Source organism: Cataglyphis hispanica, chromosome 17 (assembly GCF_021464435.1).
Source record: "Cataglyphis hispanica isolate Lineage 1 chromosome 17, ULB_Chis1_1.0, whole genome shotgun sequence".
Lineage (NCBI taxonomy): Eukaryota > Metazoa > Arthropoda > Insecta > Hymenoptera > Formicidae > Cataglyphis > Cataglyphis hispanica.
Window position 1 is genome coordinate 1,118,878 of NC_065970.1, and position 27,555 is coordinate 1,146,432.

A 27,555-nucleotide genomic window follows, 5' to 3' on the forward strand; every position below is an offset into this window, starting at 1 on the left:
TATAAATAAAATTAATTTCATTATCACACACGAATTTTATCAAAGGATTTTAATAAGAGATAACTTATCTTTTCAATTATATGCAAACGTGAAAATCAATTACTATATAAAAAAAAATTATCTTGTGTTTGCTAAAGACAATATAAGTTGCATCATGTAGCAGGTACAGGATTACAGGACAAAAGATCTTGAAAAATGTGTACAATATAGCGTGTGTTCATTTAATTCAGTGAAAATCGCATTATTATTCTCTCAATATTTTTGATATACAATAATAATTATTAATTAATTAGGTACAGGAACACTTTAACGTCCGTGTGATATTAATTGATGATAATCAATTACGTATAATTAAAAAAACGTTATCGATCAAATTTATAAATAAATGATACATACGTCGTTTCTACGGTTTTTTTCCCGGCTTTCCCATAGGGATCACACGTAGGAAGCTAGCTCCGGTAAATTAGGACAAAATCGAACTATCGATTTAAGGGCCTCCTGATAAAAAAAAAACGGCGAGCATTTTTTTACATTGTACTTTCAATTAAATATGTTACAATTTAATCCTTTCAGTCTCAAATTTTAATTTTATCTTTATATTTCAGTAAAAGATCTCTCTTGTTTTTATAGTTTCTTTGATGCGAATTAGAGAGGCAGATCAACTGGATAATCATCGTTTTACAAATCGTAGGATAAATAATAGATTGGATGTTTTTTTACAATCTGCGATCTCTATTAGAATGCGATACATATAAGCTTTGATTATATAAGAATGGACTGCATGTCAGTTGCTCTATGCATGTTGTAAAAATATCAAAACGATATCGATAACACGATTTATATTAAATAATTAAATAATAATATACCTAAATAAAACTATAATAATTGTAATATAATATTAATTAATATCTTTCATTTGTTTACTAATTAATATATATATAAGAATTTGATAAAACATTTGATAGCAATTCGATTTTCACGTGGAATGTGATTTATCAAAAACCCGTTACATTTGAGAACGCTTATCGCTTGATTATGCATATATTAAGATAAACATCTTGTTAGCAATCTATATTTATATATAGGCAAAGATGATAAGATTTTAATTTCGAATATGTAACAAGAGTTAAAATTTAAGCAATTTAGGATAAGGATAAGACCAATGTTGCCCCAAAAAATTATCTCCTAAAAAAAAGTTGCATAATAAAACACACGCGCGATTAGTATAAGATAAATATTGCGGTGGAGAATATGAAATTGTAACGTACGCTTGCATCAAAGAAAAATCTGCGGACTGGAGATTCTTCTTCGCCCGGAGACTAAAACCGGATATTTAGCAATCTTCGATAAGACTGAAAGGTTTAAATAAACTGCTATGGACGAATCCGCGATATACGAGGCGGACAAATCGTCGATACATCAGTGTAGATACAATTTTGAGGGAATATATTAATAATATTGGACACAAAATGTTTCTCCCATCAGGATTGGGCCCCTGTACTGCAATTTATAAATATCTTTCAACCTTTTCTCTCTATCTGTTTCTTAGGCTTATTTCGATCTTATACTAAAAAGGCACATTTATTTTCGCACCTGATAATACATTATTACAATCTAAACGCTAATAATTTTTCTTTCTTTTTTTTTTTGTTTCCATCGGTGTTCGCCGTTCCAATGCCAAAATTTTGGACACAGTACTGTAAATCGCCATATGTGTTTAGGTTCTATAATTGGTAAACTTGTTTTGCAATATCGGCTATGTACGACCATGATCAACAATAATAGTGGCACAACAAAAGATAGAGGAAAAAGAAAAAAAGAAAAAAAAATGATTCTCGTAAATTTTTTTTTTCAATTTTATATTCTGCACGTTGCACGTCACATCGCGTAAAATATATTACGTGTATTAAACAAGACGCGCGATGTCTTATTCGTGTAAAATACACATAATACTTTAGATGCCAATTTGTAATTATTCTTTTCTATGTAAGTTTAGTGCCTACGCGGACCTTACTAAGGCGATCAATTACGCGATCACTACCTTTGTACAGTCGTTTGGAGAACTATGGGAAGTCTTCGAGAGGAAGAAATTGTTTAGCCGGTCGCAATGTATTCGGTATGATTCGACGCACTGTTGTTGCCGTTCTTGCCCAAACTGACCCGTAAAAGTGACGTTGATACCAAACCAGACTGAATTACAACAAATAATTTCGCTTGGCAAAGTCCGTACCGACGTAATGTTATCGCCCTATCGTGAAAATCACACTACGTACTAATTTATGTACAATAAAGCGCTGTCGCGCACGAGCTGTGTAAAATTGATAAAATAATTTTGAAGAGGCCAATAAAAAAAAACTCTTCTCTGTCTCAGATACTTGTAAACGACTTTGACGAAAAATCAGAAGTAAGAACACAACATTCTTCCGCGGACATTCAATTGACGTAGTTTAACACAAGGCCGATTCTTCTTTCTTTTTCGCAGGGTTCATCTGTGCAATGATATTGCTCGATTCGATAAATTCTTTTTCTATCGATTAAAACTACTTTCTTAGGCAAATATGAAAGATGGAGGCCGCATGATAAGCTTAATGTGTATATATGTATAAATACCGAGCGCATCGACTTGTCGGTCGAGTGTTGTGTATGTGTGTTGTGGGATCTCTTAAATATTTATTGCGGCACTTGGTTAAAAATCGTACATGTTTTACTCTCGCTCGGCTTTTTCTATTCAGTCTATTTACTCGAGCGCTTTAACTTGCGCCATCACTTTGCCCTCCCACAATGGCAAAATCTCGGTATCGTCCGTTATCTCTTCCTGTATAACTTTCATATCCAAGTCCTCGCACTCCGTTTTAAAGAAGTATCTACGATAGAGAAAAAAATTATAAAATTAATGAAATATAAATTTTATTAACAAAGCCACGGTGATGTTATACGTTACCGGTAGCTCCCTTTCTTCGGAAGGTACTCCTTAAATTGTTTTAAAGTGACGTTGTGACCGGGGATCTTTGTCCTGTATGGAAACTGTTCGTCACAGAAACTGAACACAACAATGGTAAAATCGCCCGTATCCTGCTTCGGTTTCCTCAACGTGGACTGATTGGACTGAACGTACGGTTGACTCTGCGACGCAGACTCGTACATCTGTTTCGAAACGTTCGTAGGTCGTTGCTTGCAACTGGCGCGCACTCTATTTTCCTCTTTTAATCTCCTACATGTCTCCTCTAATTGAATATCCTGTAACATATATACATTTGCATATACTGACAAGCGCACAAAGAGGAATAAAAGAGAGGAATATAGATTTACCGTGTGAGGTGGTGTTAAAGGTGGCATTCCCGGGTCAGCAACAAACGGTTGAGCAGGTACACCCATGCTCCATGTTTCTCTGTTTGGTCTTTCCAAAGATCCGCTACGCGAGCCATATCTTTTACCGTGACGACAACTATGTTTCAGATCAGCCTTTTTGTCTGCTTCCTTAAACCGGGGTATCAAACGAATATCCTTATTTATGGAAGGTGGCACGTCACTAACAACGCTCACCCCGCTATCCGTTAATTCTGCCATCGATTTCTTTGTGGCTGATCGTCTTGTCATGTCCGACCTTCGGAATCTTTGTTCATGACCTGCAAAAGAAAGAAAGAACGTTTCATACCTCGACAGTCGGTTTCCACATGTGTAAACAAATCGTTCGTTTGATTTACCTTGGAGGTAGAGGGAATCGACGTAATCGGACGGCACAGATTTAGATTTGGGCAGATGCGAGCCTAGCGAACTCATGGAACTAGCCCCGACAAGCTCGCTGCCATCCTGGAAATCGTGGATATTACCGCTATCCACTGAGAATGTAGAGTCCACATCTTTTTCTTTCCTCTGTTTGTAAGATCGTGGATAATTGTGCGTAGGACGCCTCCTCTCAGGTGAGAGTCTGGGGGTTCTCGACGGTGTCTGGTCCGACCAGACGCGAGACACATGTTCGTCGAGGATCGCTTGATCGCTATCTTCCTCCAAGGACAATTTCTCCTTCGGCGCATCACCTAGAGTCTTGCAGGTTGCCCCGTTCATCCATTCCAACGACATGTCGCTACCGATGGACAGATCGTTTCCTTGCTGCAAGCATTTGTCCAGTTTCTCTTGGTTTTTTTGCTCTCGCGCCAGAATCTCTAGTTTCTGTGTAAGCATCTCCGCAAACTGCTCCGCCGGCATCTGTTTCGGGGACGCCATACGCTGAGTTCGCGGGACGACATGATGCACCATAGATTCGCGATTTATATTCGCAGCTTCTTTGATTGCCCTACTAGATTGCTTCACGTATTGCTTTTTACTCCTCTGACCGCTCGTTCCGTCACTGCAGATGATAGTCGCAAATATACGAATAATAAAAATATGATTAACTTTCAGTTAATCTGACATTAAATAACTTGAAATATTTTAATGCAATTAGGATAAAAATTAAAGACGCTTTTTACTTTCTCTTGCAAAATAAGAAAAAAACTATGCAAAATTAGAAAAAAAAAGAAAAAAGAAAAAAACCGAAAGAAACTTACATGGATCCATCGTTGAGGGACATATTGTCCACTTCAGTACGTGCATCACTGCTTAAACTCTGAAGCTCAGAATCCTGTCTGGATACTGGATTGTAGGAGGAATATTGTGCGTGCAATCTGGATACGTGCATGTGATATGGACTAGTCCCATGTTGCAAGTAAATGCTACAAGTGCCACGCAAAACAGCAAAACAAAAATAACTAAGTCAACGGCAAATAAAAAAACGGGGTTACTTTGTAAAAAAAAAAAGTAGAAAAAAGTTCTTAAAAATAAAAAAAATTTACATGTAATGAACAAACTATTAAAAAACATTATTACGAGGGAAAAGGAAAAATTTATTTTCGGCGATGTCAATTGCTCGGGAATCGGTGACAACATAATATAAACTTAAAATTTTATCCAGGTTATGCAAAAGTTTCATCACATCAAGCTTTAAAAAAAAACGATAGCGCTGTTAAGGCATTCATCGCAGGATTGATTTAAAGCATACTGTATATAAAATGACAAATGATATTTCAAGATAAGGCTGGGTAACTATAAAAAAAAGCATATTATTACCCGGCGTACGCTTCTGGCCTCGGTCGTAGATCCAGTGCTCTACTTTGTTGGGTAGCCATCAGAACATCTTTGGTCAATCTTAATTCTCCGGACGTCCCACCGATCGAGTGTGAATTGTGTATGATGTCGACATATTCGCTGTCTTCATGCACGGTAGGTAGAAAACTCGGTCCGCAAGAAATGGACATCTCACGACTACCCGAACTCGAGCTCGGGCAACCGCCCGAATTAGTATTCTGGCAGGATTGAACGTAGTGGAGATACACGTCGGATTTGAAAAAGTTGGGATATGTCGTCTCGTTGATTATCCGCTCGACTTCAAGTTGCACGATATCGAACACTTTTTGATCGGCACGACCTTCCTTAACTCGTCGATCCGCTTCCTTCATCATATTCTCTGGTATGGTTAGCCGAGATTTGCGAAAAAATCTTTGATGAATGAGCTTCACTAGCTGCGAGATCTTTCCAACATCCACCTGTTGTTTGAGACCCTCACAGGCAAACCAAAATATGAGCGGATCCAAGTGCCCCTCTTCATTCAGGTATTTCTTGAATAACTCCAAACCCACCGAATCCTCTAACAGGGAGTGCAGATTGTCCGCCCATCTTTCGTGAGCTGGACGCAAATTGCTCTCCATGGTAGTGGTTCCGCAACAACCCTCCGGCTCGAATCCCAACGGCGCGGAAGCATCGCAATCACCGCTGGAGGCGTGCGGTGTCGCGAAAGAAGAACGTCTAGGTGTCAAAGCGGGACTCTGTGGACGGATCCGGCTGACATAGTTTCCCGTTTCCTCTCCTAAAATATAAACATTTTATTGAAATAAGTTTGTTAATATATTTTCTTTTTAAAATAATAAATATCAAGCATTTAGAATTAATTTGGACATTATTGGGACAACATTCTGAACTTATATGAAGACAATTTAACAGCCATAAATTATTAACAAAATAATTTTTATAATGTATCTTTTTTTGAAGAAATATATTTTTTGTAATTATTTTATAAAAAAATTCGGGTTTTTTTTTTAAAAAGAATATAAAAGTTTTTAGGACTATCATCGCATTCGTAAAAAAAAATATATATAAGCTAACATTTTCTCATGTATTTCTTTCATGTGCATGTGGTCTCCCCTTTTAACTTAAGTTTACTTCATCTTACCTGGCACTGGTGGCCGGGGAGAGTTCTCATTGAAGCAACGCGCTTCGTTGTGTCGAGATGCGCTCATCCTATCTATTATGGCCCTCATGTACAATTTTGTTATCTATACTTAATATTCGCCCACGATGCCTCTTAGAGGACATGGTTAGTCCCAACCTGAAACAGATATAAATCTGGCTGTTAAAACATTTTATATTTTTATAACACAATATAATAAAAATAGAAAACTGCCATATTTTATTTAATTATAATGAAATAGAAAATATATTCACACATTCAATTTATAATCCTTAAGTAATAATCTTCATTTTAATGGAAAAAATGAAATATGCAAATTAAAGTAAAAATAGAAAAATTGTATGTTTAATAAATGTGTCTATTAAATAAGAAAATAATACAAAGATTTTATTGATTTCAACATAGTTATAGCTCTGCGAAGAAGCAGAGAGTTGGTACGTGCTAACAAAGGGAAATCTGGGATGCTGGATCGATGGAGCTCTGCGGTGAGTCATATCTCTCAATTAAACAGCTAAGGGAGGTTTTTCTGTTGTTAGGAACTGTAAGGGTGGAGCATAGCGAAGGAACTATAGCCCATCTCCTAGCAGGCTGCGCAGAGGGATGCATCTTTGTTTATAGATATATATACATATATATATGCACACTCCTATTGGTCTGTTGCGCAGACCATTTTGTGTGGTATTGATCCATAAAACCTATAACGCAATGCATTGAATGCTCTTACCAGCTCTGAAAATATCTACTTCTATCTCTCGCAAGTTTATTATCCTGTATATTATTGAAATCGAGCTCTAATACAGCGGAAAAATATTATTAGGTTTATGAAGTGAGGCAATCTGTGGAAGAAAGGGCCATTATACCTTTAGGGTCTGCCCCTTTGTTATGGCAGGGCTTAGAAATGTGGTTCATAAAGTGGCAAATGTGCAACTACATGCTTGAATAAGGAATATTTTTCCTTATATGAATAATTAATTAACAATCGTTGTTTTTCCATTACATTAAAGCATCAAATTACATTGTAGGATCGAAACTGGTATATAAGCACTGCATATATATATATATAAAACATTAATTATACAAATTCAAAAGAAGAGTTCTTCATATATATTCATATAGATGTACAAAGTATATAATATTTTTATGTCATTGACTTGTAAAAATTTACAAGTTAATAATTTTGATATTATTCTGCTATATCACTATTGTGGAGTTATCGGAGAAAAAAGGAACAGCTCTCTAATAAGTGTGGAAATTTGATCCCAACCCATACAAGGAAAGAAATATGAAATGAGAAGCTGTCATAGTGAATCATCTCACTCCACTGCACATTTACCTGAGTCAAAAGAGAAGAATCAGAGTACATACCATCTCAGTGGTGGAATCTAACACAGGCAGCCTTTAAATTTATTATGTCTACAAGGATCTATTATGATTCTGATAGAAGTGGAGCGATCCTATAAACTGCAAACACCGCAAAAATCTCTTTGTTAGGTTGCAAGATTGAGCCTGCGATGCCTTCGATAGCACTGCTGGAAGCACACTGAACTAAGGCTGCGTCCTGACCAGGACTGACGCCACATTGATACAGCGACATGGCAGAGTAGGGGTAGAATCTAGAATCCTTGCGGACTACGTTGACTTTAATTTCCAGTGAAATGCCTCGTGGAAAGCACTCTCACGTATCATTTCTAAAAGAACCAAAACTCTCTAGCTTTTATCTCTAGTAACTGCTTTCATACTTAAATCACAAAACATCATGAAAAAAAATTATAAAAGAATTTCTCAATCAACATGAAATGTACATCATCTCACTTGTTACTGTATAATTATTACATATCATACCCAGCATAACATATATAATTCTCTTTTATATATATCCACATTATAATCTATCTGCCTCTTAATATTTGAGAGAGGGAAGAAGAAAGATACATATTTATACAAATAAATCCTTGGCGATTGCAAAAACTTGAGAATTTCTTCAGACAATAGCATATACAATACATATTCCTACAAACAATGAACGATTATTATCAGTGAATTCCTCGTTCTGATTGTATAACCGTACCTCTCTTTCGAGCGAGTCGGCAAAGCTGAACCAGCGAGATCCCCCGACGAAAAGGGGGAGAAAAGCGTTTGTCAGCAACGGCGGCCGCGAGGTATTAACTTAAGAGGCTTTCCCGGTCGTATCAATTCTCCCGCGGACATTCTCTCATTGTCTGAGAATATCTGCGCGCTCATTCTCGGACGGACAGATTTTTCTCGATTCGGTCCACGAATCTCTCCCTCGTGATGGCGAAACAACCCGTCCCGCCACACGATCGTCCTTGCCGGCCGCGTTGTCGTTCCGCTGACTTTATTCGCCGCTTTTTTCACACAGTCAAACGGCATCTCTCCCTATTTTCTCTCCTACCACCGGGAAAGCGAACAAAGCCGCGTATCCGATCCCGATGATAACGCTTATCAATCGCGGAGATTTTTCAAATCGCGTAATAATATCGACTCGAAACTCAATCCATCCTTCCTCCTCAACCCTCTCGAACCCTTGTCAAGTCGGTGTTGCCATCTATCGCACGATTGACGGCACCGCGTATAAAATTCAAAGTTGCAAATGGAAAAATCTATCTTGCCGATCGTTTGCAAATCTCGCGGGAAAATGCAGAGAAGCCGCTCATTTTTCACTTATATATATAAAGAAAATTAACATATTAAACTTATTATTACTAAAATATTATAAAGTATAGAATATTAACACATGTCATTCGAACTGTCAAAATCCAGTTAGCAAGTGCATGTCATTCTAGTGTCAAATGATGTGCGCTTGCAGATAACTGGAACAGCATTTTTTTTTTATTATTTATATTAATAAAACATTTAAATCTTTCTACTATCAATTAAAAAATCACGTGGTATCTTAAATTTATCAGAATTGTATTCTATTAAATTTATATTTTTAAATTGACGTGCCAACTTTGTTTTATCAAACAATTACGTGAAAAAATTCACAAATTTGATCAAAATAAAAATTATATCAGTTTATTAAAACATGAAAATAAACAATTTTACCATTACATTCGATAATTGATAAATACGAATTAAATATCTCATGCGATGTTAAATAATTTCTTTATAATCAATGTCACTCCCTCAACGCCAATCATATATAAATCCTTTCCCAATCTTCTCTGTGAAAAAACTTCATATCCTCCCTTAGACTTATCGACTTGACTTTTTATAGGGAGAATCGGTAACTGGAGAGATTATAGAATTATAAGATTAACGAAACTTATCACCCTCTCCGCCCTCGAGGAGAAGAAGACTCGTCGTCGACGTCCTTCTGATAGTTCACTTTCGCGATTTTTAATTATATGTTAGTGCGCCGTCGAATAATTATATTGAATGTCATTAGGCAAATATAAATCGAGATAGGGGAGAGAGAGAGCATGCAGGATGGGGGAGGAGGAAGGGGAGATGTGCAAATTAAAATTATCATGTTCGCGTCGCGCTAACGAATTACGGACGGTGTTATCTGTGATCTTATATTCCGCCAACAACCACCACCATCATCGCCGTCCCATTTAATGACCTTAACCCTCATGCGCTTCCAGAGAGGACTGAGAATATATTAACCTTTTCCGGCTCGGCGACTCTCGCGTTGCACGCGCGATATCCTTATCCGACTGCGTTTTTCTCTCAATTCATCGCTTTACGTTCTCTTTGTTGAAGTTCGAGGATTAACCGCGAAAGAGATTTTGCTTCGATAAAGATGTCATGTAAGTGATTGCGAAAGCTACTCTTTTAATATAATTTTTATATTTTATTCGCTGTGCTTCCGCGTCATATACACGTTCGTGTAATTTTATCATTACGCGATTTTCTCGTTCATTTTGGCAAAAATAGAAACTGTATAAATTACTCGCTTTTTATATGCAAAAATAATACAGAGAGATACGTCACACTAAAATAATAATATAAAGATATATAGAAATACAAATTTTTTAATATACATGTTATTCTGGCTTTTTTAAAAATTAAATTTATTTATAAAGCGTCGAATGCGAGCAAATCGACGTTTTATAAAATTTTTGTAAAAGAATTAAAAGGATTTGTGACGTAAAAATTTTCATAGCGTTATATTTTTAAAATTTTGGATATCTCGTGTACAATTTTTGACTTCTCATGGTTTTGTATAAAAATTCTGCTTTTCAGTAACTTTACATAATAATATATAAAATTTGAAATATATTCGCTTCACTTGCCAAAATTGTACGGTAAAATGATGACGGGTATAAAATCGCGGTTTGGCGTGAAATCGCGTCCGTTTCGCGTGGTCGACGTCATTGTCGGCGAGATTTCGCTTGGGAATACGAAAGGACGAAGCATACCGCGCCAAGGCATAAGGGATACGTTCGACGAGATATTAAGATCCATCGGGGCGTGTTGAAGCCGCGAAGTATTCGCGAGAATTCCCGGGTCCGTTCGCGCGAAAAGAGTTTCTCTTCTCTTCCCGCGATATGATATTAAAATTCACACCACTGTGACTTTCAATTCCAGACGCGAGGAATTCGCGACGACTTCCGGTCACCGCCGATATCCGTGCTTGTATCGGGACACGTGCGCGCGAGGTAAACGCGTCGAGGCGAGTGTGTCCGACTCCTCGGAATTCGTGCGCGTCGAAAGAAGTTGGAGATCCATTGTTTAGATATGTCATTGTTGTGGGATCTCTCTTATGGTCAACTCGAGAATGTAAATCGCTATTTGGTGCGGCTCGCGGTATCTAATTAGGCTTCACGAACTTGTATAGGGATTGGCTGAGAAATATGTGATATGATAAAAATAAATAATTTTTAAACGTCAAGATGTCAAAGATGAGCCGATCGGGATACAAATCAGCTGTTGCCGCGATATTTTCCCTTTACATTCTCAGGGTAATACATATTCAATTCGCGTAGGATATAATAAATTATATCCTACGTAATATTTTATAATAAATATAATAAATGATAAATAATGCCCGTGATTAATTTACCTCAGACGGTATTTCCAAAAGGTGTAATGTGCCACATCGCGCGCGATCAGTCGTCTACTCGGGAAAGACAGCATTTCAGGGGGAAAGCGGAAAATGACAATTGACAGAGCCCTTTGGGCTCTTTCGCCGTACGAGATGCGCAACGATGGGATTGTCGAGAACGCGCTTTGAAATCGTCTCGTGGAGGACCATCGCGAAATGATTTGCTCATCCGTAGCCACTCGAATGATCTGTCTGTGTGATTCATCGCGAAGCTTGCCTTCCCCACTGTTTTGGCTCTACGAATTCTCCTGATATTCGCGCCATCCATTTCTCATCTCCGTTATCGGGAAGGGCAAGGACGAAATTATCTTACTTAAATGACGCGGTTTTCGCGATAATAAATATAAATAAAGTCTTAGCGATTCTAAAATTTAATTAAAGAATAAGAAAATGTTGGAAAAATTTATAACCGCGAGATATTAAGAGCAAACGATTCGAGATGCGATTAAAATCGATTAAAATTAACGCATATATAACTAAAAATTTTGTTAAATATTACATATACGCATTTTAGAATGACTGAAGAGATTAAAAAGCGTAGGTTTAAACGAATTAAAAAATCAAGACGACTAACATCAGTCACTGACGATCTCGCGTGGGCTATCCACGTGGCGAGCGGTTAAGATTCTTCCAAAAAAACAGGAGATGATGGCGAGCGAATGATGCTGCGGGAAGAAGAAAGACGCATCGGCGAACGAAGAGGAATCTTAAAGGCTATCCGACGATACACCTCTATGTAGTCGCTGACATGCCAGCTTTTTGTACGTCGCGAACGAACGCGCCGTTCCGTTCCTCGAGCGAATCTCCCAAGAGAGTGCAAGTTTCTCCTTTCTATATTTTTCAGTAATCGTAGATTAAATGTAATAATAAAATTATAATATTAATTATTAATTGAGCTATTATTCGGAATAGCTTTAAAATAAGACGGTGAATATACTGATAATAGACGGCAGAGAAGAGAGGAATAGGAATGATACACGGTGAGAGAAGAAGCATCGACGAAAAGAGAGGAGGCGTACAGGTAAGAAGAGTCGGGCAGGTACGGCGGTACTTTCGGAAAGAAAGAATAGAGAAGGAGAGAAAAAGAATGAGAGAACAAAGAGAGCAGCAATGTCGTACTATAATTCTTTTATTCTTATGGGTTTCCACCCTTGGCATTGCAATGTAATAAATATATAAGCAGTTCCGTATATTACTTACGGCTATATAAATTATTATATTTGCCTTTGCTGTCAAAGACTGCCGCCAGCATAAAAATCAAAGATGCGAAAATGAAATTTGCGCATATGTGTAGTTCTCGAAGAATAAATGAGTATCTATAATGATAGACGTCACGTCTAATGATGACATTACGTCTATCGATATGACATTGCCTCTATCGTTACAGATTATCCTCAAGATCAGAGGCTAATCAGGAATCCATAGACCGATCAATTATGTCGTCACAAATTGTTTTGCGAAGAATCGTAGAATGGTTTGTCACGATTAATAACTATATAATCTTCGTACAAGTTAATTCAATCATTCTTATAAATCCTTCCAGAATACGTAATTTTTTTTCTCCAATTTTTAATAAATCGTCATAAAGAGACGCGTTCGCAAGGAATAAACGATTCAAATGAAGAGAAGTTATTTAATTTTGCGTACCCTTACGACAGTACGGCCCTGAAGGGACCTGGAGGGGACGAATTGCGAGATGGTCGAGGAGGCGAGGGGGGAGGGAAGGGGAGGGGAGGAGAGAGCCGAGTCGGTGGAGAAGCGGCGCGAGAGCGAGGCAGGAGAAAGGGCGGGGAAAAGAAACGGATATAAAAAGAGAGACGGAAGACGTAGGCCTCGGCCGGCGGCTGGCGGCGGCACCGCTTGATGTACGCCGGGTCCGTAATTACAGGTTTTCGGAACGCCTCGCTCGGCGAGCCGCGCGGCGCGGCTTCGAGAGTCTCCGGGGCCCTTCCTTTCCTCGTCGCGTCGCGCCGCGCCGCGCCGCGCGTTCTAACGGGTGTCCCGAGAGCGTAACCGGGGGGGTCCACGGTTCGTCGCCGACGACGACGACGACGAGCGGTCGACGAAAGTCGCGTCTTCTTTCCCTCCTTCGAAGTATTCGAAATTCTAATTATAGAGCGGCGCTTTACGCCGCGAGATGAAAAGCGAAGGCGTAAAAATGGGAGTTTTTTTTATTTCTTTTTATTTTTATTTATTTATTTATTTTTTTTTACGTGGAAGATCACTTGATAAGAGAATTCATGGAAGTAATAATCTCTCGAGAAATTCGATATTTAAATAATGCGTTGTTTATGATATATGCAAGACGATTACGATAATAAAATTATCGAGATTATAGATTATAGGTTTTCGGTAAAGAAGGAAACATACGCGAAAGATAGCAATATCCTAAAAACTAAGACGTTTTCTAGGAAGGACAGACCCGTCGCGCAGGCAAGTAAAAGTCGTCCTTTCTTTATGAACCGAGATACCGATGCGGCGAACCAAAAATTTGATTCGTTAAGGTATAGCAAACGTTTCGATAACAAAACCCGTGCTTATCTCTCTTCTCTTACGTCCACGTATTATTAGTCTAATAAAACCGAAGGTGATAATTTTCAACCTCACCGCTGTTGTTTACTCAACAAAATATCACGTTTCGAAATTTTTCGACGCTTTTCGGATCACCCTGTATCGAAGCTTCTGCAATCGCTTCGATTCCCTGGAATATCGGCGAGAGAGGACCAATCCATCTCGCTCACTATTACTCCATATACGGCACGGCAAAGAACGCAGTGGACACCGATCGACCGATCGGCGACGCGCCGATCATTTAACGGGTGTTAAATAATTACGAACGCGAGGAGGGAGGGGGAGTTTTGCCGTCCAGAGTTATCCGCGTTGCGTTAGGGGACGCGGTGGCGCGGCTTGATCTCTCCCCTTTACGGCCCTGGGCTACGATCCCGAGGCTTCTGAAACGAGGAAAGCATACACACGGCTCCCATTCAGCTAACCCTTTCAACTAACCCTCTCTCTGCGCCCTCCCTCCCTCCGCGATCCTCCTTCCTTTCTTTCTTCCCGCCTCGCTCTCTTATTCGCGCCGCTCCTCGTCGCTCTGGTCCGCGAAGTAGTCCCTTCGACCTCTCGTCTACGGAGAGCAACGTCGGCAAAATCTCTTTTACGCGCCCGAGAGCGCGGACATGTCCGACATCTCCCCCCCCCCTCAATCTTTTTTCCTCCTTTCTTACAACCTCTATTTAATCCTTTTTCAGAGACTCTCTCTTTCTATCGGAATCTTTATTTGCTAAAAACAAAGATCCATATTTTTCAAGAGTCGCTTTGACATGCGACGATGGCCTTGGAAATTTTCGCAAACGGAATGTTAAAGGCATGTCCATGTTTTAATCACATATCGCTCGACTTGCTTAATACACCGTAATTTATCCCCATTCCTACCGTTTTATGTAACGGTACCGCAACCAATTATCAATTAAAATTATCGTTCATATTAATATGTCTAATTATGTCTGTATAATGTATATGATATTCATATATTATCATATTCATTAATATTAATATGCATCATATATATCGTGCAACAGAAAAATTAATTCGGAGCGATTGAAATGGATGCGCGCGATGACATTTCGAGGAACGCGCCAGCGACTTCTCTCTCTCTTCTACCGAATAAAATCCGTTGCCTCTTCTCTCTCTCTCTCTCTCTCTCTCATCAGATATAGATCTAAGAACATGTTTTTCGGGATAACTCACGATACGACCGACGCGACACACGAAGGGGGAAAGGGGTGAGGGTACGCGAAGACGGCGCGGTGGAAGACATAGGCGGAAGCGGTCAAAGGCGTGTCACCGTTATCGCCAGATGACTTTACGCATGTCACCTCACTATACTCGAGCTGCAAATCTTTCAAAGGAACATCTGAGGGACCGCTCGCCCCAGGTGGCAGCCGGCCGGGACGAACGGACGGCGAGCCGATATTAACCAAAGCTCCTTCTCTTTTAACAAACAACTACCTGACCTATCTTCGAGTTTTCCAAATACGGTTTCAACCATCGTTAGACAATGTCATTGCAGGTAGATAGTAGACGCTCGGAAGATGTCAAAGAAGTGATTACGCGAAAGAAAGAGAGAAAGAGGAAATAATAGTTAAAAAAAAAGTATCCATATTTCGGATTAATTGTAGAAAGAAAAGAAAAGGATATTCTTTGCGGAGCTTCCGAAATACATTGCGTTTGAAAACTTCGACAATCTTATAATTATGACCTGGTCGTAAAAATGTTACAGCCTTTTTGATGAATCGACTTTTTTTTTTTTAGAAAAAAATCGTAGTCCTTTAATAAAGCGCGGACAAGCACAATGTAAAAAGTCTAGGCTTATAAAACGACCGTCTTTAAAGATACATGCCGCACCGTGCGACCACACACACACTAGCATAAATTAAGTGAGATAAAAATAAATATAATAAAATAAAACAAAAAGATCAGCTTTAGAGATATATTCTGATAAGGATTCTTTGCAGCATCTATTTATCTTGCGCATCTCAAAATAAATAAGTGCGAATACTTCTCTCATTTAATGTACATACAATTAATTACTCAAATTCTCTTTATCCTGATAGAAAATTTGTAAAATGCGATAGAAATTCCTATTTAATCTGAGTAATTATATAGAAACATATTGAATAATAATTGTCAACTGTCAAAAGAATTTAAAATACCTTAGAAGCAGTTTAGAGAATTTTTATTTTCAAAATATCTAATTAATTAATGCTATTATAGTTTAAGAAGCGATTCCACAAAAAATCAAATTTTGAATTTTAAATATTTAAAAATCCATAATATACTGTTTTTAACATGAAATATAATTTTCATGTCAAATGCGATTAAATCGCAAATAAAAATTCAAAAAATTTAGCATATACATATATTGATATTATCTTTTTTCAATAAAAAAATTCTACGTTATAATATTATCGCTATTTACATTTTGTTACTTCATATAACCGAATTTACCAAGATATGTCACGCTTATGTTTACGTTCTGTTGTCTATCATTGACGTTTCTCTGTTTTTACATCAAATATTCTCAAAGTATCAAGTATCATCTGTCTCACGTAATCAGTTAAGTCGTGGAATAAATCAGACGCGTTCTTTTGTGAAATATAATTAAGTCATACGTTTTTTTGTGAAATAGCGTTTCAGTATTTTTTCAAATCTATATTTTATACTTTTATACATTTTTCTATTCATAGAATCAACAAGGATCCTCCCCATTATATCAACTTTTTATCTGAACATTAATATTGGCTTTACATTTTTGTAGAGTCTTCCCCCCCCCCTTCCCATTTACTTTTTATATACATTTTTTAAATCCCATTCTTTATTAGACGATAATAGCAAAGAATTTCTGAAATCATGAAGCGGAAGTGATTGCTCTCTCTTTCGACTTATTAAATCGCTATTAATGATTCGTTTGGTGTGCCGTAATTAATAGCCTCCGCTAATTTACCGCAATTAATACCTTGACTCCGCGCCGGTTCTTCGGCGATATGGTTCGTTGATACATCATCATCGTCGTCGAGATGTCCGATGATTATTAGCTGGTTTATTCCCTACTTGCACTTTTTGAAGTTCGCTTTATATTACAAACAACTAACCGGAACACTTATATCGTTATCATTTCCGATAATATCACAGTTTACGAAGAACCTCCCTCCTTACAGTCTGCCCTTTACAGAATTATCACAGTTCGCAGAAGGAAATTTTTTGTATAAATTCAAAGCCGCACTGGAAACCGAAATCTCATTTCCACTAATTTACGAGGAATTTGAACTTTTCAAAAATTCCAATATTTCTTTCGAATATGATCCCAAAGAATTATCCTCGTCGCGATCTCTCCGCGTAACGAAAGAGTTGTCTGCGCGCGACAGGAGGTACTACCTCCACCCTCGATGACTCGGAGGAAATGTCTGTCGATCGGTCGACCGGCGACGGAGTATCGCTCCCGGGTGACTGCATCACTCGCGCCGAGATTTTCCGGACGGAGGCATCGAAGTCTCCCGTGGCGGGATCACGTTCTCCCTCCTCTCCTCATCGCGAATCGATTACCGGTCATCAAGCTTATTTTTTCTTTTTTTTTTTTACTCACGCCCTGTCAGCTTTCCGAGTTGGAAATCATCTCGCGATAACAGCTACGCACCATCGTATGATCATATTAATCCCATCGGATAAGTCGGTGATAAATTCCTTTCACGCACCGGCTTCTCTTAATGTTATCTTGGTGAATGAGCGAGTGTATACTTTTCACACGAGACTCGCTAACTTTCGCTTCCCGGCTTTTAACGTTCATCTCACGATTCCTCTAAACATCTATACTACACGGGAGAGTTTACACACGGTAATCATCCGCTATGTTCTTTAAAATATTAATAAATATTTCTATGAGAAAGAAGTATACTCAGTGCACGAACATCGATCACGCTTTTCCAGACATTTTTCAACGATGACCAATTCACAAATGAAATGTTCACGGTTGAGAAGAGACGAGGATTCTGTGTCGGCGAACACAAGAACGAAGGGTCCGAAACCCATGTGTCCTATGCAACGTACACGGTGAGACTGAAACTACAGTGACCGTAGAAGCCAAGGGAAAGAGAGAGAGAGAGAGAGAGAGAGAGAAAGAGGGAAAGCATCATCTTTGTTTGTCCCTCGCGTTCTATCCTTCCCTCTCCCTCCTGGCGCGCTTCTTTTCTTTTTTCTTCTCTTCCGCCGTAGCTGCAGCCCCCACCTACGATCTCTTCTTCACCACCACCTTCCCTCGGTCGGACTGATCTTCTCTCCCGCCTCCGTTCTTCTCTCTCTAGCGAGAGGAAGAGAGAGAAAGAAGGAGATCGCGGCGTATACGAGAGGACGCGGAACAAAAAAGTGATAGGGTCCAGGTACAAGGGCAAATTCTTAAGAGGATCTTTAAACGGAAACTCGGATTTTTCGATGGTACCGATCAGTCCGGTCGCTTTTTCAATCGAAGGGAATAATGACCTCTCCTATTCTATCACATTATCGGATCAATCTGTTCTCATCGTTATCGCGATTATCGCTAAATTTAGTTTTTAGTCGTCAAGTAATAAATCCGAGAAAATAAATTTTATCTGTGAAAAAATTTAAAAACAAAATATCAATTTTTTTTTTTTTCAAGAGAAATTTCTTTATACAATTTTTAAATATACAAAGAGAAGGGAATTTTCTCTCTCTCTCTTTCCCACGCAAAAGATTTGAATATGATTATTGACATTATAATTTCGATCTTTCTTACTTTCCTTTATCAAAATGCTATTTTTGTTAAAAAAAAAGAAAAAAAGAAAAAGAAAGAAATATGACTCGGAAATATAGCGACGTGACCGGCGATAATGAAGCGAGAAATTTGCGTGACAGTCGAGAAGAGGACAAAGAAAATATACGAAAGACCGAAGGATGGCAGTGCGGGAGCGAAAGAGAGCGAGGAAAGTGAGGAAACGTAAGGGGAAGAAAGTCGGCGACTTAAAAGGTGTCAGTGGTTTGACCGGGCCGACGTAGAGGATCGTCAACGAAAGAAGCCGTACGAGGCACTCGATCTCGAAAGATAGTGATATATATACAAGGTGTCTCGAGAAAAAAAAATGAGAGAAATTTATATCGATATGCTCTGAATTTCTCCTCACGTTGAAAACCTGGTTTGTTTGATGTATGTCAATCTCCCTTTAATTCCGCTTCTTATCTCTATTGAGTTCGATATCGCGTAGCACTTGACAAAGTAAATATTTTTACTGTTCAAAACAATAATATAATATTTTATTCGCTTATATTTGCTAAGGAAAAACGATATTTTTCTGTAACAATTTTTTGGGGGGAAATTCTTGGAAATAGTCTTTTCGCGATTTTGTTTTCAAGAGGATAACCGGTTTCCCATCCGAGAGAGAAAGACCGATGCCCGCATCTATTCGCCGACACGCCTTCGGCCAAGAAGCTTAAATCGATGCATCAAGTGCACCTGAAATGCGACTAAGCGTTTCGCGGCGCGGCTTGGCAGCTGGCAGCCTTCCGACCGAATCTTATCAACCTTTTCGTATATATAAATACCGATTTAAAGAGATTGTCAGGTACAGGACGACCGACCCCGTTACAAGAAATTCTCTTAAAATCGAGCTCGCGACGCAGCTGATTTCATTTCTGTTCCAGATTAAATCTCGATCGATCTTTTCAATTTCAACACAAGTGATATTTTATTATTATTATGTCAATTCTATTGTCATTGTTAACATGGATTTTACATACAATTTTACGACTAGATAAAAAATATACGAAAAGAAGGATTCGAATCGCTTATAAAAAAAAAGAGAATTAAAAGAATATAACTTTTTATAAAATAAATTTTCAATGAAAATTGAGAGGAAATTCCTTTATAATAAATTGAAAGCCTTTCGTGACAATCGATATAAATTAATTTTTTTAACATATTAATATTTAATAAAAATATTAAAAAGAATTAATTTAAATTTTATTTTCCTTTTCGTTAAGAAAGGAAAGAGGCGAGATTTTAATACAAAGAGCCCTAACGTAATATTGCCATTTTCAAAATTCAGCAATTCGCTTGCGCTGTTTTTTTTCCTCAGACACCTCAGAAGTTTTACGATGCCAGAACCAAAAAGAATTATAGCGCTTTAACCTTGCGGGAAGCCCGCGCGCCCAGTAATTAATGAAAATTAAACTATCGGCGATAATAATGGAATCGCGCCTGCTCGTCGCCGCGCAAAAAGAGAGGGCAGAAGGCAAGGGATAAGAGGGAAGAAAGAGAACCGGTGTCGGATCGTCGTCGTAATCGTCCAAGAGGAGAGAATGAAGAAAGAGAGACGCGAGAACGCACACGCTCGCGAGCAAAAGTGAGAAACTGGTAGCGTGTTTGCCAGAGAGGAGCTCGGGCGCGACCGAGAAGGGAAAGGAGAAGTCACGACGAGACGAAGAGGACGATGATGACGAGAGAAGAACGACAGAAAAAGAGAGAGAGAGAGAGAGTCGAACAGATGGAAACAGAAAGAGAGATAGGGAGAAAGCTGACGTGCAGAAGACAGAGACGAAGCGTATTCGTTTGATCTCGCCGCCGCACGCGATCCCACACGCGCGTTTCTCTTGTCCCTCCTTCCCCCTCCCCGCCCTTTACCAACCATCTCATCGACCCCTCCGCGCGATGCGGATTCGCATGAATGCACTAACACATCACGCGATTTAAAACCTCTGAGTCTTCCCCCCCCCTCGACCCCTCCTTTCGTGATCCGATGCGATCCCTCCTTCCCCTTTCCACCGCCACCGCCAATCGACTCCGGACGTCGGTGTGGCGCTCCTGACTTCTCTTTCTCTCTTTTTCCTTCTCTCTCTTACTTTCCCGCCGTTTCTCTCTCTCTCTCTCTCTCTCTCTCTCTTTCGTCTTGTAGGCCCATTCTCTCTCGCGATGCGGCGGACACGCGTAATAAACACCGTGCAAAGCAACCCGGCGCTGAGTCGCCTATAATTTCTCACGGAAAATTATATGTTAATGCGCCCTTAATGGCGTCGTTCGTTAACGGGATCATCGTCGTGGCCGAGGGACTCCGGGGGAACGGCGGAGAATACCGCGAGACTTATCCGAGCAAGTAGGATCCGCTCTTGAGCCGAGAGAGAGAGAAATCCCGTCGAGGATAAATTCGCGTTCTAATGTTAATACGACTTGATCAAAATATCCATCAAAATTATCGAGTTTTTTTTTTTTTTTGCGAATACAGTAGTGAAATTGTGTATATTTTGAATGTTAAAAATCGTGACGTTTAAATCGCTCACAGCGAGATTAAAATCAGACTACTAAGGTATCGTTGCAAAAATAAAGTTTAAGATCCTGCCGCTGGGAACGAGAAGAAACAACGTGGGATTATCTCGCTGAGTCTTTCCAAGTTTTACGAGCTTTCTTTTACATCGCATAAAAAATGCATCATTCCTCTCAGAGTTTCATCGTTTGATCGATTTCGACCGGTCTTCGAGAAAGAGAGAGAGAGAGAGAGAGAGAGACTCACACACACACACACACACATACACATACAAGTTTCACCGACAAAACCTGCTAAAACGTCCTTTATGCGGGATTAAGCGGGACGAGATTTGCCTCTTACCGATGTTAAAAGATTCAGTCAGCCGGATAAGGAGGCAATAGAGAGTCTACGCGACCGTCGCTTCCGGTATTGCGGCTGAAAAATTTACATGCCGCGCTTCGTGTTCATCGTCGAGACTATGCGCTTATGCTACGAGCGCGGATTCGCCGTAACAAGAACGACGATCGAACTACATAATGCCCGCATACAACGTGAACTAAAATGGAAACGTAAACTGAACCGAAGTTTACGTTCCACCGTAAACTTTTTTGCCCAAGAGATTTGCTTTTAATTATAATCACACACATGACTCAGAGACGAGAGTAAACATTTTGATAATACATATCTGTATATTAAAAATATATCATGGATAATATATAAAAATATAAATTATCAAGTTATATTTAATCTTCCATATATGTTACTTGGGCGATTTTTCATCCATTTTCATGTCGACAGTAATTATCAGAAAATATTAAAAAAAAATAATAATAATCTCTTATGAAAATAAACATCTTGAAACCTTAGGTATATAATTTTCTCGATGACTTAAAAATTATTTTAAATTGTTTTATTAAATGATGATATTTTATTTTATATTTTTGTATTAATAAATGTAATTTATTACATGATAATATTTTATGTTTTTATTAATAGACGCTGTTGAAATGAATTCAACGACATGTGCCACGAGTTATATTTGTTAAAAATTATCCAAACTTGAAAAAAAAAAAAAACACAAAAACTATATATTATTAATTTTTCAATTCTTGACATTAAGCCTCTTAAAAAAAATAAATTAAAAAAAATATCGAGTTTCTTTTGTACGAGAGTTCGATCTTTTACTTGATTTATACTACCACATGTATACTATACATGTTGAAAGAAGAATTTTCCAAAAAATAATGTTTTTCTCGGAAACCGGAACAATAATAAAACATGAACATGAGAGAGAAGCGTATTTACGTTCATGCTCGTCAAGGAAATCGTCTCCGAAATCTCGTCTTTCCATACTGATGCGGGATACCGACTATTTTATTGTGCCTGGATGCTTGTCGGTGTCCTTTCATCAATACGAAGGGTGCTTTCGAAAGAAGGAGAGCGCAACCGACAAGCAAGGACACTCGAAGCGAAAGCGCACTTTGAATTCACCGGACGATTAGCGTCGCCCGGCCGTTAGCTTTGCGATAGGTATTGCGACGAATCAAAGCGGTTGGAAGGGCGGCGATAAAGCGACATAGGAGCCGAGGAGCTAGAAGAGAAACCGAGAAAGAGAGAGAGAGAGAGAGAGAAGTCGGACAAACAGCCGAGAGAACTGGCCGGCGATACAGAGGCAATTATTGCACGAGGAGAGCAGATGACGCGGGGATCAAACGCGAGATCAAGCGCGCGATGACGTTTTCCTCGCACATATACTACGGATATTTCCGGTTTATATTAAGAGCGTCTCGTATAATAATGATCAACACATCACGTGCCGCAATCGTCGCATCACACATCCTGATATATCTGATTAATTGATAATAAAGTTATGTCTATACTATGACGTGACTGTATACAGGATACGCGTCTTCGCACTTCTTGTACATTATCTTTTTGCGCGAATTAAATTTTAAAGGAAGCTATTATATATCTTTCGATTAATTTTTGCGATAAATGTTTACTTTTGTGAAAGTCAAATTTAAACTTTCATTACAAAAATATCATGTCAAGATTACAAAATTAAAAAGAATAAATATCGAGTTTTCTCGATATACATTTTCGCTAGGAAAACCTGTCATTAAATATAATAATATAAAATAATATATATAACGTGATAAATGGATATTTAGTACACGCGAAGAATCGAAAGATCTGATGAGAAAAATTAAATTTTAGGATAAATTAGATAATCCCTTTTATAATAATAAATAAAGTTAAGTTTAGACATTTTTATTAAAAAAGAATCGGTTGACAATGTCTACTTATCACACACGTGGCTACAAAGAAACGTTTACGAGAAACGTAACGTACATCTCACGTGTGAGTGAATTAAAGGAAAGGCGGTATCGCGAGGTCGCAACACTTTAAAGGGATCTCCTCCTCTTCGCGCGGCGCGATTTCAGTAAGAAAATATTACCTATAGTAGCAGAAGAGGAGACGAGAAGGGAAGGGGGACAGGGGAAGGGGGGACAAGGACAACGGGGCACCGAGTGTATATACGATAGACGTAAGCCACTTTCTTTGGCGGGCGCGCGTTTGCCGCAAACAAGAAACGGACTTGAGAAAAGTGGAGAAAGAGCGGGTGACACGCACACGCCGCGGTCAAAGAGAAAGGTTCGAGGAGGCAGAAGAAAAGGAGAGAGGAGGGAGGGAGAGGGGAGAACACCGCGCGCGCTTTGTGATGTCAAAGAGCATCGTTTTAGCGGTTCTCGCTGTTGGAGTCTTTGATATCGAAATGGGGGAGGAGGACTTGTCTCCCCTCCCAAGGCTTTGCCGATGTCGGTCGCTGTTAACCCCCGGACGAGGAGCACGTGGTATCAAACGCGATGGCACGAAGAGAAGGAAGAGGAGGAGGAGGAGGTGGAGGAGGAGAGCCCTAGCAGCTCCTACTTTGTCGACACGCGTCAGCGTGTCGTGCTCCAGGGGATTCCCAAACTGTGCGTGCCGCACTTCTCTTTCTCCACCCTGCCCCCTTCTTCTCTCCCCTCCCTCCCCTCCCTCATCCCCGCCCACCCTTTCGCCTTCACGGAGGGTGGGCCACGCGTCTCTTTCGCTCGCGTGATCGACCACAGCAGATTTTGTCGACGCGTCATCCATTACCGACCACAATTCCCGGCCGCAGCTGTGAATAAAAAGAGAGATATTTCGAGAAAGAAGAGAAATAGTAATCGTCGCGATATCGCAAACTGTATAGAATTACTAAAGGGAGAGATAGAAAAGGAAAGAAAATCGAAATCTGCCCGCCTATTTCACGAAAATTCCGCGTTTGATTGATTAATCGATTATTAATTACCTAGCTTGAGGGATAAATTAGCGAGAAAATTTATTTCTTTTAATTTTTATATATTTATTTTTAATTCATAATTTACGAGCTAGTAATTTAATCCTTAATTAATAATAGGTCGATATTTATTACTTGAAATTAAACCAAGGACAAAGTAGATTATTCGAAATTTAGTTATTGCGATAATAATATGTAACAGGGAATGTAAAGGCCATTCATTATTTATTCCTTGCTTAATGCGTTTCTATTTATCCCGCTTATCTCACATCTCGTCCGGACGGTGTTCACCCCGGAAGTCTGTCGCGTCTTTCGACGATAACTACATTACCGAGAAGAGAGACTCGCGAGATCATCGTCGGCGAGGAGATCTCTCTCTGTGTCGCACCGACGCCGGTCGTGTGCGTGTCCCGTTTCAGATGTTAATAGGTGTTAATAGGCGACACAGCTTACAGGGATACACAGAAGCCGCGGGGTGTCGTAGTTCGGTGAAGCGAATAGAAGCGTCGGTGGCGGCGGCGGTGGCGACGGGCGTCGAGACGACGACGAGGCATTCGAAGCCACGCGAAGAGAGAAAGGGGAGCGGGGCGGTGGGAGAGAGAGAGAGAGGGAGAGACGGGCGGCGAGGCAAAGTGGAGCTTCGAAGCGGTCGCTTTGATGTAGACACGCTCCGCGACTCCTTCACGCCAATAAACTAACGGTTAGGTTAAGCCGTCTCTTTAAGCCGTAATATCATTATCCTTGCCTTATGCCCTCGTCGCAGCGCGACGTCGTACCTTTGCCGCATGAATGTCAGAGTCTCCTCTCTCTCTCTCTCTCTCTCTCTCTGTATGTGTGCTTCCGGAAAACGCAAAGCGGTTATCGCTTTGATTCGTCCAGTGTCTTTCTGGACATGAAAGTTTGCCACAAAGTTTTGCATAAACATAAGAGAGACTGATGCGATACTTGGTCGGAGTACGACTAGAAATGGACGGTTTTTGTTGAGACGTTAAATATGCATAATATGCGATATGTCACTTCGCACGTTATCCTTTGAAAATGTCTATTGAAAGCAATCTCGCTTAAAATTAACTGAGAAATTTATTATATTTTTGTCCATTTTGTAGATTCTTGTCAAAAATTATTTCGCGAGAAAAATTGCCTTCAATCGCTGATAATTCATAAATTTGACTTTACATAAATCGATCGAACAATCTTCCGTGAAAAAAAAAAAAAAGAAAAAAAAGAAGGAAACAAGACGCAAAGAATAAAAGACACTACATTTAATTATCCTCTCATCGAGATTTTTATCTTACCTAAATACATTCTCAAGAAATTCTCTCTACTTTTTCGTCCGATTACCGCCGAGCGATAGGACACCCGGTATATACGTGCACGAAGGGCATCGACAGCGCGGTGAGGGGGAGGGGGCGGGGGCGCCGAAGAAAAAGCACCAGTCGCGACCAGTCGAAACGAAAGCACCGACCGCAGAAAAGCAGCGCGGCTCGAGAAAACGCACGGCTGCGTCCGGCGGCGGTGCGGGCACCGTGTATGCGTCTGTGTGCGTGTATGCGCGAGTTGTATACACGCCGCGGAGCGGCGAGAAAACGGGGATTTCTGAATGCGGTCGTTGAATCTCTCTCTATCGCGGAATGGGGAGAAAAAAAAAAAAACGCGTATCGCCCGGCCGGTCATTTCGGTGATGATCTCTCGATGGCTTTTCCATCCGTAATCAACTTCGGAATCTGCGGAATGCAAGAGCCGGGACGAAACCAACGGGGAATACGAGGATGCTGCGATACGAAGTCGGCAAAAATAAGAAAGTAAAGAATAGAGAATATAAAGAGGAGACGATAACAATAAAGATACGTATAGGACGGGGAGGGGGACAAAAAAGTGTAAACATTTGTGAGAAAGCTTGCGACGAGATCGAGGATTGAAAAATAGATAAAAATATTTCGTACGTTTAGTGGCGATATGCTCGGACGTGAAGTGTCATTGGCACTTTCGAAACTTTCAAAAGTAAACTCACCGGAATTACGCCGGACCGAACATCGGATAGAGATTATATCTCGACCAACAAATAAGAAGGTTTGCTGTTCTCTTTGAGGAATCGAATCTCTCACAAGGCTTTCTTCTCGTTATTCGAGGTCAGGTATCGGTGTTTCGGGAAAAATGCGGGTCAGCTCGAGGAAAGACACGAGACGAGGAAGGAGCGAATAGACATGAATGATGGTAGGGGAGGGATGGAGGGGACGAAACGAACGAATGAACGAAAGAACGAAAGAGAGCAAAGGAGCAATGACTCACTCTGTATATCCGTCGGTGTTTACTGACAACAACGATGGGACGACGATGTTGTTTCTCGGCGTAGACTCGTAAACGATCGACGATGCAGTCGCAGGTCCATGCTCTCATGAAAGTGTCAACTCTCGTTGCTCTCGGTGGCGGCTCGTCGTAAGCTGCAACGCGGACGCATCATGACTTTTCTTCCCGTCCTTTCTCTACCTCTCTTTCTCTCTCGCGCGCACATCTACATCATTCTCTCTCTCTCTCTCTTTTTCTCTTGCTCGCACTCTGATATTTACCTATATACGTGTATCTCTCTCTCTCTCTCTCTCTCTCTCGCTCGGTACAGACGGATGATCCACCGTGAACTGGTCGGCACTTCTTCGACAGAGCGCACTATCACATCGTCGTCACGAACACAACACACAACTCACACACGCGCACATACATACGATGGAATCGCGGCACGCATTCACCGACGCGAGACGCCGTCGCTGGCTAAAATGACACACGAGGCGACCGTCAACGCAAACGCGCGTGACTCGGGGAGGACGGAAAGCGCGAAAACGGCGCGAACACACGCGGACGACGCGGTTCTAAACACGGCACGACGGCCGCACGTAACTTCGCAGGCACATCTCGTCGGTCGCCATCGGTCGCTGGTTCTCGCGCGAGTGCGAGGCGCGCGCGCCAGCGCGCCCTCGCGGCGACGGAGCGAACCCGGATCGGCCAATCGACGCGCCGCGTGGCCTCTGCCTTTACCGCTTGACAACGCCGTCCTTATCAAAGCAAAGCGCCCTTG

At 40.1% G+C, this 27,555-nt stretch overlaps 1 protein-coding gene across 7 annotated transcripts; it reads right to left on the bottom strand.

Moving 5' to 3' along the window:
* Positions 1-207: 207 nt before the first annotated feature.
* Positions 208-27,430, bottom strand: LOC126856130 (axin). Of its 7 annotated transcripts, none has more exons than XM_050604373.1 (9): positions 27,061-27,430; positions 26,775-26,926; positions 6,266-6,421; positions 5,107-5,902; positions 4,548-4,712; positions 3,705-4,348; positions 3,310-3,626; positions 2,942-3,237; positions 208-2,864 (listed from the first exon to the last, which is right to left on the bottom strand). In XM_050604373.1, exons 3-9 carry the CDS (start codon positions 6,351-6,353, stop codon positions 2,738-2,740), a joined length of 2,433 nt encoding a protein of 810 aa, XP_050460330.1. In that variant the 5' UTR covers positions 6,354-6,421; positions 26,775-26,926; positions 27,061-27,430; the 3' UTR covers positions 208-2,737. The 7 variants fall into 7 exon arrangements, with proteins under 7 accessions (XP_050460330.1, XP_050460329.1, XP_050460332.1 ...); XM_050604372.1 differs by having other exon boundaries at positions 27,053-27,430; XM_050604375.1 differs by lacking the exon at positions 26,775-26,926.
* Between the last annotated feature and the right edge of the window lie 125 nt (positions 27,431-27,555).